The sequence below is a fragment of the Oncorhynchus nerka genome, linkage group LG4 (genome assembly GCF_034236695.1).
Source record: "Oncorhynchus nerka isolate Pitt River linkage group LG4, Oner_Uvic_2.0, whole genome shotgun sequence".
Classification (NCBI taxonomy): domain Eukaryota; kingdom Metazoa; phylum Chordata; class Actinopteri; order Salmoniformes; family Salmonidae; genus Oncorhynchus; species Oncorhynchus nerka.
Window position 1 is genome coordinate 62,502,855 of NC_088399.1, and position 15,076 is coordinate 62,517,930.

General features: G+C 42.1%; 1 protein-coding gene across 2 annotated transcripts; it reads right to left on the reverse strand.

The window, feature by feature from the left end:
- Positions 1-1,047: 1,047 nt before the first annotated feature.
- On the reverse strand, positions 1,048-12,860 carry LOC115128355 (uncharacterized). 2 transcript variants are annotated; one of them, XM_029658134.2, is made up of 8 exons: positions 12,391-12,860; positions 9,292-9,494; positions 8,566-8,670; positions 8,392-8,484; positions 8,028-8,138; positions 7,756-7,879; positions 4,709-6,187; positions 1,048-4,530 (listed from the first exon to the last, which is right to left on the reverse strand). In XM_029658134.2, the coding sequence occupies exons 1-8, from the start codon at positions 12,728-12,730 to the stop codon at positions 2,648-2,650; spliced, it is 4,338 nt and encodes a 1,445-aa protein (XP_029513994.1). In that variant the 5' UTR covers positions 12,731-12,860; the 3' UTR covers positions 1,048-2,647. The 2 variants fall into 2 exon arrangements, with proteins under 2 accessions (XP_029513994.1, XP_029513995.1); XM_029658135.2 differs by lacking the exon at positions 1,048-4,530 and adding an exon at positions 7,446-7,595 and having other exon boundaries at positions 6,099-6,187.
- Positions 12,861-15,076: the final 2,216 nt, after the last annotated feature.

A 15,076-nucleotide genomic window follows, 5' to 3' on the forward strand; every position in this document is an offset into this window, starting at 1 on the left:
TAATGCCATCCTGAACTACCCAGCAACAGATCATTTTAGCCAAAAAACCTGGTTGCCTCTGCCAGGATGCTGAAACTTGGCCGCAAGTGATTTTCCAGCAAGATGAGAACTCAAGCACACATCTAAACCAACAATCTTATCTGCTTATTTGTGGGTTCTATCCATAGAGATCCTATTATATTACTAGAGGGCGTATGTCATATATCCTCAAAGTTCCATAATGGGACCAAAATGGCAGCCATCTTGGTCAGGGAGATATCCAAAACCAGTCTAATTGGAATGAATGGCAGTAAAGGCATAGGTGATGCATTTCCTGCTTTTACATATGTAGGAAAATAAAAATCATGTGATGTCATAAATTGTGTAATGGGATTTTAATCACCCTAAAATATTGTCATCTAATAAATACAGTTTATATGAATTTTACACATTTTCTGTATAAATATCAGATTTGGTCTTGGAAAGCTGTGAGTGCCATTATATGATACAATATCAGTAGGTGTTGCATTTACTACCTAAATCAAGCGAAAAACATTTTTATTTTTTACAAGCAGGAATGAGAGAATATACAGATGGGTCGCGAGCGTCAACACCGTCAACGGCATCATGTGCTTCAATTTAGAAAGCACGTGAATTTTTCTCGCGGCTACACAAAGCAATGCTGGTAAAGTGAGCAGATAAATTGCCAGAAAATAAACGGTGTGCATTATGTCAGGAATTAACATTTATAGTCAAGTGTCTATTTTGTGTTAAGTTTAGCTGCCAGTGTCAATAATACATATTTGAAAACAATAACTTCAACACAGGCATAGAGCCTAGGCAGGCAGGCAGGCTATGGCTGGGAAACTGAAGGAACTCTGTCCAAGAGAGAATACTGTTATGTAGAACGAATGAGACTAGCTAAATTCTTTATATAAACCGCTACAGTAGGGTAGCTACAACTCTCCTTGTGACCCAACATAACAGGTGGCCGATACAGTGGCTCCCGTAGGACATATAAAGTGAGTCAAAAAGGAACACAACAAGAATTGACAAGGGCTACATAGCGAACATAAAAATACAACCGTTTATTATGGAATTCACGCGCTCTACTCTCGCAAGCACCGTCGCTCTGTGTGGTTTCGGCTTAAATCCTATCAACTGATTCGAGACAGTGTATGGCTGTGGATTGACTAAATTGTTTGAATGGAATGTTGGCATATTTACGGTTAATAAAAAATAAACAAATGGAGTCATTCCTCTAAAACTGTCTTGCTAGCTAACAAAAATACAGTGCAGGTAAATTCTTCACAATATCTTACCACAGCACTGGCAAACCATGTTGACAAACTCCCTGACCAATATGACTGACCTTTGGACCATCATAAGAAGGTTCATGAACATTCTAGTATTCAAATTCCTAATGATATAAATGTAATTATTTGCATAATTTCTAATCCCTTTAATTTATTCCCCCACCACCACTCCTGATTGCACTAAACTAATGGACAACCATACTTCTACTAACAGCTATTTTTACTCACATGTACAGTACATGCAGTTAAATAATTATACATACAGTACCAGTCAAAAGTTTGGACACACCTACTCATTCAAGGATTTTTCTTTATTTTTCCTATTTCTACATTGTAAGACATCAAAACTATGAAATAACATATATGGAATCATGTAGTAACCAAAAAAAAGTGTTAAATCTAAATATATTTGATTTTTTAGATCCTTCAAAGTAGCCACCCTTTGCTTTGCACTCTTGGCTGGTTACTACATGATTCCATATGTGTTATTTCATAGTTGATGTCAATGTCTAGTTTTACAATGTAGAAAATAGTTCAAAAAAAGAAAAACCCTTGAATGTGTAGGTGTCCAAACTTTTGACTGGTACTGTACATTCCTAATTTTCTCTTTCTGCAAATGCTGGATTATCACCCGCAGTGGCCAATCCATCAATCATTCTTCAAGCCTCAAATGTCCACAGATTAAACCATCTTTCCATGTATGATGCCATTTTGCAATTGAAACCCATTGAAAACCTAACCTTTGAACTGAAGAGGGCGGTCCATAAACGCAGACGAAGGATATCAAGGATCTGGAATGAACGTGAGGCATTCATTTTGACCCCTACCTTTAAAAAATAAAATAATTGTTCAACAAAATCTCTTCATCTGAGCAATTGTATTAGTATAAAATAATATTTCCCTTTTTTTAAACATACAATATAGCTCAGTATTTCAAATATTTATTTGTGACATTTTTGCTCATCTTTATCAAGGGTGTCAATAATTTCAGACCCCACTGTAGTTTGAATTTCTCATTAGCCTGTTTTAGGAGGACTTATTCCCCCCCGCTGCCCCTTCCTTCACCCGACAGTTGACTAATGGCAGATCAAAACTCATTTCACACATATAATAGATGTCGCCTACAGACCAGATTAAAATCACAAGTCTGATGGGTGACAATATTAGGCTATCAATTGCCAATTGTGAATGAAGGATTCAGCACCAAGCATAGCGCCTCGGTGGGGCTTCGTTCATATGATGACGAGTAATATGTAACGTAACAATTACTTTTCTCAAATGTAATGAGATATATATATAACAGATTACTTTAATGAATCCAAACACTGATCGAGGACCACAAATCCCCAACATTACAATGATGTGTAATGTAGGGGGGTATAATGTAGGGGACTTGTATGGTTATATAAACACAACTTGTTTTGTTGGTGTACCCTCAAAAGTGTTCTACGGTTGAACGCCATGCCACACACTTGACATTTAAACGGCTTCTCTCCAGTATGGATGAGCATATGTCGTTTTCTATCTTTGCTGACATAAAAGCGTTTATCGCACACTGTGCACGGATACGGCCGCTCCCCTGTGTGTCTCCGTAGATGCTCCTGCAGCTCACTCTTCTGCCTACAACCTTTTCCACACTCTTGGCACTTGAATGGCCGTTCTCCAGTGTGTGTCCGGGTGTGTATCCTCAATTCAGCTGTAGATTTGAAACCTTTCCCGCAGAGATCACAGAGGAACGGTCTCTCGCCAGTGTGGATTAACATATGCCTTCTTAACCATACCAACTGAAAAAACTTCTTCCCACAGTCTGGGCAGATGAAAGCTGCATCTTTGTGATGTAACATGTGTTGTTTCAATAGCTCTCTTCTCTGGAACCTTTTCCCACAGGTGGAGCAAGAGTGGGGTTTTCCCTCAACATGACTCTTAGAGTGTGATTGTAGTAGTTTTTCACTCCGGAAACCCTTTCCACACTCAGCGCAGAGGAATGGTTTCTCCCCTGTGTGAATTCGCTCGTGAATAGTCAGGGTATACTGTGTTCGGAATAATCGCTGGCACACAGAGCATTGGTAAGGAGTGGACTCATTTCTCTGATGTAAGCGCAGCTCAGTTAACGAAACAAAAGTCTTCTGACAAGAAGGGCAGGGGAACGGTCCCGTAAATTGATGAGTACGACTGTAGTGGCTCTTCAGGTCCATGCCCTGTGAAAAGATCTCGTCACAAAAGGTGCACTTCAAGATGTCAGGGCACTTGTTGAGACTTTCCTTTTGGTGAGAAGCAATGTGCCTTACCATGGTTGCTTCAAATTTAAAAGTCTTCTGGCATACGGGACATGCTTTGGGAATTGTCTTTTTATTAGAGGACTGTGCTGTAGTGGTGGGAACTTGAGAGGTTGTTGGTTCCTGGGTTGCTGTACTGGACGGCTGAGGAATCTCATTTTTCTTTTCCCTAAGAGTCGTCGACCATGCTGGCCTACTCCCATTTTTGTGACTTCTATCTAACCGACAACCTCTTTTGCTCTGCTGGTGTCTCTTCCTTTGACTGTGGGATACAAAAGCCTTCAAACATCGGGGACACTTGAAGCGGCTTTTGTCTGGGGCATGATGGTAAAAATAGTGGCTTTTCAAACTAGACATTTGTGAAAAAGTTGCATGGCATACAGGGCACGTTTTGGAATTATTTGTATTTAAGGGAAGTCCTGGAGTTATGCGTGCAGAAGGGTTATTTGACCCTAACTCCTTCCCTTTTTTGATAGCTTCACTTGTAGGACAACCTCTTTTGTTACTCTGGTGTTTCTTCAAAGCACTAAGGAAGGCAAAAGCCTTCAGACAAAGAGGACACTTAAAAAGTCTTCTGCCTTTGTGAAACACAATAAGATGCCTTCTCAACATATACTGAACTTGAAAAGTCTCATGGCTTAGATGGCATGTTTTTGGATCAGTACTTGCATTACTGGACTCTCCCGAGATCCTGTCCTTTCCATGCTGATGTTCATTGACCTCCTGTTTCATCATCTCCTCACAATCATTCTGCCAATGTTTTTGTAAGTCGTCCGGATGGTCAAAGCCTTCCCCACACTGGGTGCACTGGTGAGGGCTCTGCTCAGTGTGAGATCTCATGTGTGTTGTCAAATCCTTTGCTTCAACAAAACTCTTCCCACATAAGGAGCATATTTTGGCACGTTTGCTTCTTTTAGAAGACTGCCCCGTGGTATGGGAAGCAGGAAGAGGATCACCACCTGGTGTTGAGAGGAGAGAAGTACCATTGTTAAAGAACACAGAGATGTCACTCTCAACCCAGTTATTTCACACACAACTGCCATACCCCCAACTTAAACCATGGAGTTAATTCTACACACAAACAACTGCCATACGTCATAAATATATTGTTTAAAAATATACAAATGTTTTACTCACCTGTCACAAGACCGTTGTCATCAACTTGGGTTTGCGGCACTACGGGCTGAAGTTCCAAATCAGACACATCTTCAACTGCCCGTTTTCTTCCAATATTAATTTGGCGGTCACTTTCATCCCTCTTTCTCTCTTCCGTTGGCTCTCTGGTGGGAGTCTCGTCTTTCCCTTTTCTAGAAACCATTTCCTCATTTAGATGCTCCGACTCAACATCCACAGAAGGCCCTTCATCCTGATCTGAAGACATGACTCCATCTGAAACCTTGACAGTTTCCTTGGAACCAGGCATGTCGGGCATGGTGGCGAGAAAGGTGTGCAGTTCAGAAAAGAACGGACATGTCGCTCGGCCACTACTGCTTGGGTTCCTCAGTGCTCGTCTGTAGCTGTGCTTCATGTGCTTCATCTTTGATTGGCACTGCTTCCACGTCCTTTTGATGCCAATGACCTTTAGCCGCTCTGAAACTTCACTGTACGCGTGTTTCTTTCGGTAACTCTGATCCATCATCTGAAGAACCTGTTTGTTTGACCATACAGAGATCAGTGCTTTCGTCCCCTCCAGGGTCCAGGTCCGTGTATCATTGTCTACCAATGTTGTTGAGGACATATCTTCAACCATCTGTTTGCAAAGTTTTCTGGGGGGGATTTTCATCTTGCTGTCACTTTGAGGGCTGCAAAAAGCATCATCCCTCTTTCCCTCTTCTGTTTGCGTTTTGGTGAGGGTCTCGTCTTTCCCATTTCTAGAAACCAGTTCCTCATTTAGATGCTCCGACTCGACATCCACGGGCCCTTCATCCTGATTCAAAGACACGACTTCATCAGAAACCTTGACAATTTCCTTGGGCCCAGGCATGTCAGGCATGGCAGCGAGAAATGTGTGCAGTTGAGAAAAGAACGGACACGGTCGGCTGCTCGGGTTCCTCAGTGTTTCTCTGTATCTCCACTTCAAGGCTTTTATCTTATTGTGGCACTGCTTCGTTGTCTTTTTGACACCAAGCTCCTTTAAACACTCCGAAATTTCTCTGTACACATGTTTTTTTCTATAACTTTGCTCCATTTTATGAAGAATCTGTTCATCTGACCATACAGAGATGAGCACCGTTGTCTCATCGGGGGTCCAGCAGGTCCATCTGACGTCGTCTGCTGTCATCGATGACGTTGAGGACATGTCTTCTCCATCTACAACCTCGACCTGTAAAACATTATAAGCCAACTGATGCTGCAGTCTCTCCTCATAGTTCTCCTCTCCCCATTCTTCGTTCCTTCTATCTGTCATTTCCACTGTCTTCTTAACCGTGTCCAAACTCATCCCCAGCGCCTTCTCTGCATGATCTTGCTCTATCAAAGTGTCCCTTTCTTTTCTGGGTGCACATGTGGCTACAGACTGGCTATGTGAGCGTGCTTCATCAATGTCCCTTTCCACCCTCTCCGAGAACGTGTGAGACAGTGAAGAGAGGATGCGATCATCAGCACAAGATGAATGACCTGAAACATTGAAAAAAAGAAGAAAACAATCAAATATTTTGTCTTCCTGTGACTTTAATGATATATAATCATTGATTCTTGAAGAATATACATTGCACTCGGAAGGTATTCAGACCCCTTGACTTTTTGCATATTTTGTTGTTACAGCCTTCTTCTAAAATTGATCAAATTGTTTTTTCCTCATCAATCTAAAACACAATACCAAAATATGACAAAGCAAAAACAGGTTTTTAGACATTTCTGCAAGCATATATAAAAAAACTAAAAACTGAAATATTACATTTACATAAGTATTCTGACCATTTACTCAGTACTTTGTTGAAGCACCTTTGGCAGTGATTACAGCCTCAAGTCTTCTTGGGTATTATGCTACAAGCTTGGCACACCTGTATTTGGAGAATTTCTCCCATTCCTCTCTGCAGATCCTCTCAAGCTGTCAGGTTGGATGGGGAGCATTGCTGCACAGTTATCTTCAGGTCTCTCAAGAGATGTTCAAGTCTGGGCTCTGGCTGGGCCACTCAAGAACATTTAGAGACTTGTCCTGAAGCCACTCCTGTGTAGTCTTGGCTGTGTACTTAGGATCACTGTCCTGTTGGAAGGTGAACTTCACCCCAGCCTGAGGTCCTGAGCAGATTAACATCAAGGATTTCTCTGTACTTTGCTCTGTTCATCTTTCCCTTGATACGGACCAGTCTCCCAGTCCATGCAGCTGAAAAAAGGGTGCAAGGTTTCCTCCAGATGTGACACCTAGTATTCAGGCCAAAGAGTTCAAACTTGGTTTCATCAGGCCAGATAATCTGGTTTCTCATAGTCAGAGTCTTTAGGTGACTTTTGGCAAACTCCAAGCGGGCTGTCCTGTGCCTTTTACTGAGGAGTGGCTTCCGTCTGGCCACTCTACCATAAAGGCCTGATTGGTGGAGTGCTGCAGAGGTGGTTGTCCTTCTAGATGGTTCTCCCATCTCCACAGAGGAACTCTGGAGCTCTGTCAGAGAGACCATCGGGTTCTTGGTCACCTCCCTGTCCAAGGCCCTTCTCCCCCGATTGCTCAGTTTGGCCGGGCGGCCAGCTCTAGGAAGAGTCTAAAGGTATGTTATTGCTTTGTCATTATGGGGTATTGTGTAGATTGATGAGAAAAAAACTATTCAATACATTTTAGAATATGGCTGTAACGTAACAAAATGCTTAAAAAGTCTAGGGGTCTGAATACTTTCCGAATACACTGTATATGCTTGTTTTAATCCATTATTTGTAAACATACTTGTAAACAAACACTTTGTAGCCTCAAAATGGTTAAAATTATAATTTTGGAATCATGGATGGTCAAGTCCTTGCATCCATAGCGTCGTGTACGAATATAAGTGGTTACATTTCTCCAGCCCTATCCCTCAGATGTTTACCAAATCGATACCTTGAAAATAGAAACAGAGCGTCACCCATAGCATATGCCCAGGTTTCCTGTCAAACAATGGGAGCATCTCTGCAAAGGTTCCCGTCCAGTGTAGCAGGTTTACATGTAATACGTTTATTTTCTACTGTTATGAAAACAGAGCTGGGGGAAAAAAGCCTACCATTAGCAAACAAATGGCCATGGCATCTGTGGTGTTGGAGGAGAGTCTTCAAAGGCTGAGGTTGAGTCACAGACTGTGCACACTCCTTCAGCATAGAGGGGGCAGGTCTGAGCCAGGACGCAGTCTGAGAACGGGAGGTGGTTTTAAAAATGTGCCACAAATTCAATTGACCAAGTAACAACAAGAATGTATGTTATACTCAGCAATATGACGACATCAATTCAACAATCGGCCAAGGCTGACACCGCCGGCTCTTCCCAAATCGCTCATACCTGTTGAAATGTTGGTGTTGGGAGCAGTTTCTCCAGCCTGGAGAGGAACTCCCACATCAGAGTCTGCAGTGCCGTGTCATACATGGGGCCAAATTCCTCTGGAAAAACTTCCTAGAAGAGTCGAGTATAACATATTAAATAAATGCATTCTTAATTGAGTGTGAGGTATCCTATTGACATAATTAGTAACTATACAAGTCAACTCAATATTAGCTAATGCAAGCTGAGGTTCAGCAGTACGGAGTAAGCCAGTAACAAGGATTTCAATGGAATAGGATATGGAATAGATTGTGCATGCACTGCTGTTCAGATTAACTCCTAGATTTCAATGTCAGTTTAGCAAAAATATTGTTCTCACACCAACCTGGAAGAAGTGTTCCCTCTCAAGTGGGTCATCTAGAAGAGTTTGGACAAGTTCCAAGAAGTTTGACTCTGATGCCTCCACCTCTGTATCTATCTACAGAAAGTATACATAACACAGTAGGTCAATTAACCTGGCCGGCAGAGTTACAAGTCTTGATCACAGACTGGCACTCACCTCCTTTTCTCTATGAGTGATGATGCAGGTCCTCATCCTGCTCAGGTGTGGCTGGATGGTCTCCGGGTCAGCTGAATGATCAGAGCGACACAACTCCAGAACCAGCTGTCAACAAACAGGTAACACTGAAACATTTTGGACGCAAACCAATCTGGCAGTGAATACGATATAGGAATGTTCTAGTATGTGCTATATACTATAAAGTCAAAGCCTGTATCAAGTGAAGCCATGTCACTCAGGTCGCCATACTGGCTACACCCGCAGGGGCGCTTGTTTTCATGAAAAGACCATAGCGGTTTGGCGAACACAGAAACTGTGACGGAGAGCATGATCAGAGAAAACAGCAAAAATGATTGGTTATGTGGAACCTTCCTGCTGCAGAACCCATTGTAAATCAGTTATATGGCATACATCCACTTAGTACCAAAAAAATATGGTCTGGTTTTAGGGGCCCTTACTGTAGAGGACTCAACAATGATCATGTGTGTGAAATATAACAAACATTGATTGATTAGACATGATTCCATTTTAATTATTTGTGTACTTGTTCGACATTTTATAACATCTTCTAAACTGTGGACTCGACCAATAAGCTGATGTGTTTCTATATTTTTACCTTTATGGGGAGTCCCATTGAAACCAAGGTCTCTTTCACAAGGGTGAAATGTACATGTGGACAATGTCACCCAACTTCCTACCTCAACCACACCCCTCTTAATTTCTCACCTGTGCCCGCAGTCCCATGACGAGCTGGACTTTCTCTCTGTAACTCATCAGATCAGGGGTTATCTCCAACACAGTGGTCACAAACTCCTCCACCAACCCGTAGTCCATTGTGTCTCTGCGCTGAACAACTTGCCATAGAGCTGCGGACACCAGCCGCAGTGGAGGAACCAGAAGACGCAGAGACGACAGAGGAAGAGGACGACCTGGTAGGAAAGAAACGCTTTGTTGACGTTTCAAGCCACCTTTATTGCGATTGCGGGCTATCGGACTTTTACATGTCATGTGGCTTTGTTGCTGAGTAGCCTAATGTGGGTGGCAGTAGTATGGAGCGAAATACCTGCCAAAAGGTTGAGCGTATGTATCGTTAGGATCGTAAGAAAAGCAATGTGTGAAACGTAAATGCAGAATTTTTATCTGTGAACATACAAACACCATGTTACGATTACAGACTAACATTGCAGGCTTGAACAAATCTTGTGTTGCAATTCTGACATATACAATAATACCTTTCAGAGTTTGGGCAGTTTCGTCTCACCAACAACAACAAAAAACGTACACCAAACGGTCTGTGAGGGGTGCTACGCGAACAAACATCACACACGCAAACAAGCATAACACACGCGAACAAGCATAACACCGTATTAAATTACGTAGACATCCCCATGCATGCACCTTATCAAAATATGACTAATTCGGTATTGCACCACATGATTCTCTGGGCTCAGTTTGCAATCATAACCAGTAGTATCTACAAGGAATAATGAATCATAACCAGTAGTATCTACCAGGAATAATGAATCATAACCAGTAGTATCTACCAGGAATAATGAATCATAACCAGTAGTATCTACCAGGAATAATGAATCATAACCAGTAGTATCTACCAGGAATAATGAATCATAACCAGTAGTATCTACCAGGAATAATGAATCATAACCAGTAGTATCTACCAGGAATAATGAATCATAACCAGTAGTATCTACCAGGAATAATGAAACATAACCAGTAGTATCTACCAGGAATAATAAAACATGGAACAATAATAGATGTTTGGTGAATCTATGAATTATGAATGGCCACTGGAGTCTTTGCTACTCAAAATATATTAGAATATTTTTTTATTGATTTAAATCACTAAATTTTGCCAAAGCATATTCTGTAGGAGGGGTTAATATGAAGTTAAAATAATTTGACATGATTTATATGAATCGGGTAATGAACACACGGGAGAGGTTAAATGTAGTCTGGCATAGGTTTATTCCCACACTTTACAATAACTCTGTTGCAGTGGTCTTAGGTAGTCACCGTATAGGCTACTCCCTCCATCGACACACTGCTGCCCAGTTGAAGAGCTTGTGATCTCCATGCAGCAGCACGGCACCATGCGCCTTAGGAAAAGCCCCTCTTCTGGAGGCATGCAGTCATAGAGTCATTATAGCCTCTTGTAGGACTATTTGCCTACTAGACAAATAAAGTGCAGCGCATGCGATCTTCAGTTTCTTGGCCATTTCTCGCATGGAATAGCCTTCATTTCTCAGAACAAGAATAGACTACAGAGTTTCAGAAGAACGTTCTTTTTGAGCCTGTTATCAAACCTACAAGTGCTGATGCTCCAGATACTCAACTAGTCTAAAGGTAAGTTTTATTGCTTTTTTAATTAGAACAGTTTTCAGCTATGCTAACATAATTGCAAAAGTGTTTTCTAATGATCAATTAGCATTTTAAAATGCTAAACTTGGATTATCTAACACAACTTGCCATTGGAACACAGGAGTGATGGTTGCTGATAATGGGCCTCTACACCTATATAGATATTCCATTAAAAAAATCAAATGTATTTATAAAGCCCTTCTTACATCAGCTGATATCTCAAAGTGCTGTACAGAAACCCAGCCTAAAACTCCAAACAGCAAGCAATGCAGGTGTAGAACTACGGTGGCTAGGAAAAACTCCCTAGAAAAGGCCAGAACCTAGGAAGAAACCTAGAGAGGAACCAGGCTATGAGGGGTGTCCAGTCCTCTTCTGGCTGTGCCGGGTGGAGATTAACAGAACATGGCCAAGATGTTCAAACGTTCATAGATGACCAGCAGGGTCAAATAATAATAATCACAGTGGATGTCAAGGGTGCAACAGGTCAGCTACAATAGTAAGTTACAACATCAACAATGTCTACACTGTATTACTGATAAATTTGATGTTATTTTAAATTAACAAAAATGCTTTTCCTTCAAAAACAAGGACATTTCTAAGTGACCCCAAACTTTTGAACAGTAGTGTATGTTCAACCTTTTGGCAGCTATCTCACTCCATACAGTAGCCTAGAAGCTTGCCATCTATTGGACAGTTTGTTACTACTTCTACACTGTCAGTGAAACAGAAATGAGTAAACTACATGAATGAAGGTAACTAAGATTTTTTTAAATAATAGTTACATGCATTTATTTGACACTCCTCAATATAACTACTAACATATACTAACATATACATATATAGTCAATTTAATATAATGAAGCTTTGATTTTCAGACAGTATTTTTTTTTTAAACCTCCCCACCTTGCCCAAATCCGAACAGCAGGGCACAGTTTTTCTTGAGCAAGGCACTTAAACTCCCCCAGCTGTTCTCCATCCAGGGGTGCTGCACACTGTGCCTCTCAACGTTTGTGTGTGTTGTCTGGGGGATATTGGGAAAGACAGAGGACGAATTCCCATTTCAACTAAGCTTCTCCTCCAGCCAGCGCTCTGCTCTCTTTTGAACCTTTTTCTGGTTGCAATTAAGCCTGGTTACAATCTTTAGACAGGCAGCCCAATTCTGATCTTGTTTTTCAGTAATTGGTATTTTAACCAATCAGATCAGCTCTGTAAAAGAGTTGCTGTGAGAAGAGCTGATGTGATTGGTCAAAATATCAATTAGTGGGGGAAAAAAATTACTGAATTGGGCTGCCCATCTAAATCCAACCTTAAACTCTTGAAAACGATCTGTGTGACTGGGTTTACACGGGCAACCAACTTTATGTTACACCAATTGGTCCTTTGACCAATCAAATCAGATATTTTCACATCAATAGCGACACTGAAAACTATTCATTTCAATTTGCTTACCATTATCTTCCTCATCGTCGGTTTCCTTAGACTCGGGCATATCAGGCATGGCGGCGAGAAATTCGTGCAGTTCAGAAAAGAACGGACACGGTCGGCTGCTGCTCGGGTTCCTCAGTGTTTCTCTGTATCTCCACTTCAAGGCCTTCATCTTATTTTGACACTGCTTCCACGTCCGTTTGACACCAAGGTCCTTTAGCCGCTCCGAAATGTCGCCGTATACATGTTTGTTTCTGTACGTTTGCTCCATCTTCAGAAGAATCTGTTCGTTTGACCATACGGATATCAGCGCCTTTGTCTCCTCCGGGGACCATGTCCATCCGACATCGTCTGCCAATGACATTGTTGAGTTGATAATCGCCTACAGCAGCTAGTAAGTTAGAGAGTACAAGGTTAATATTAGTGGTAGTACCTAGCTAAATTCAAACGCTTCGGTCGCCTGAAGAGTGGACTACTCCCTCTTTGGCTGGCTACTTCTAGGCGTGACGTATTGACGTCATCTACAAGGACCCGTGGTCGAGTTCCAGGTGGTCTTCTTTGCAGTCGTGCTGCGTGTCTGAATAGTGCCAAAGATGTCAGAAATGGAAAGGAATACGGACTAATTTACCGAATCAAGTTTGATTTAAATGTCTCTGTAAAACAGTCCATCTGATTGTATCAATGTCTGCACACGGAGTTCAATTTGATCATAATACATGTATTCTATAGAAGTGGCGAGGTCTGACATAATTCTATATTTCAGAGATTACAGAAAAGCATGTATTTATTTAATTAGGCAATACATTTTACATTTATGAAGTACTTCATGTTCCATCATAGACCTATGAATTAAAATGTTTACACAAGAAGGCTTACCATTTGTCCTATGGTTTAGGTATCAGTTGCAGATTTACCATCAAGGGGCCTCGTGAAAAGGATGATATTTTCTTTAGGAATCCAGTCTCAATTTACTGTTGGTAGTAGAATACACAGGGTTGCAATTTCTAAATTGGTAGTGTATCAGTAGTTGATAGTCACTCAGTTAGTCCACATCAGTTAAAATGTTATATATTCCTAGGTAAATGACCAGGTGGCGAATCGCATCTCTGCATGTCTGGCAGACATATCAGTCTGGATGACGGATCACCACCTCAAGCTGAACCTCGGTAAGACGGAGCTGCTCTTCCTCCCGGGGAAGGACTGCCCGTTCCATGATCTCGCCATCACGGTTGACAACTCCATTGTGTCCTCCTCCCAGAGCGCTAAGAACCTTGGCGTGATCCTGGACAACACCCTGTCGTTCTCAACTAACATCAAGGCGGTGGCCCGTTCCTGTAGGTTCATGCTCTACAACATCCGCAGAGTACGACCCTGCCTCACACAGGAAGCGGCGCAGGTCCTAATCCAGGCACTTGTCATCTCCCGTCTGGATTACTGCAACTCGCTGTTGGCTGGGCTCCCTGCCTGTGCCATTAAACCCCTACAACTCATCCAGAACGCCGCAGCCCGTCTGGTGTTCAACCTTCCCAAGCTCTCTCACGTCACCCCGCTCCTCCGCTCTCTCCACTGGCTTCCAGTTGAAGCTCGCATCCGCTACAAGACCATGGTGCTGGCCTACGGAGCTGTGAGGGGAACGGCACCTCAGTACCTCCAGGCTCTGATCAGGCCCTACACCCAAACAAGGGCACTGCGTTCATCCACCTCTGGCCTGCTCGCCTCCCTACCACTGAGGAAGTACAGTTCCCGCTCAGCCCAGTCAAAACTGTTCGCTGCTCTGGCCCCCCAATGGTGGAACAAACTCCCTCACGACGCCAGGACAGCGGAGTCAATCACCACCTTCCGGAGACACCTGAAACCCCAACTCTTTAAGGAATACCTAGGATAGGATAAAGTAATCCTTCTCACCCCCCCCTTAAAAGATTTAGATGCACTATTGTAAAGTAGCTGTTCCACTGGATGTCATAAGGTGAACGCACCAATTTGTAAGTCGCTCTGGATAAGAGCGTCTGCTAAATGACTTAAATGTAAATGTAAATTAGTCTCGTTAGCTATCTAAACCTTGTAGTAATCAGGGATGAATTACCGACCCGGGCCCGAAGGGCACCTCCAGGGGCCCCCTCTAGCCTTTTGGGGGCCCCTCTTGATTTTGTTATTCAACCAGATATTGTATGAACATGGCATAAGTCAAGGCAAAATGTGTATAATTGCAGGAAATTCGTTTTAAAACTGCAAAGCAAATTGTGCAGTATTCCAGGAAAGTAGCTTTAAAACTACAAATATGTTCTCTACTCAGCAAAATGTGTAGAATTGCTGAAAATGGACTAACATTGAATTTGATCATAAACCATTGAATCATACTCCCCCCCCCCCCTCCTCCCAATAACAAGAAACACACCCCTTTATTATCATTTTATTTCCATCACCCCAAAAAATTGATGTTGAGGTGGTGTTGAACAATTGAAGCACCCTATCGATATGACTCGAGTCTGATAATCTGTGCAATATGACTGAAATGCAGGCCAGAAACATCAGGGTCATTCCTACAATGTTGTGCTTTTTCTGTTCCCAGGAACTATCACTTCTTATTTAGTGTAAAATGTTGATTCCAAAAAGCTTTAAATATAAAAAGGTCAAGTGTCTTACCGTGAAAACACAAAAATGTGGATCTTGAAAGGTAATTGTATGCATAATGCATACTTTTTTTCAGTGG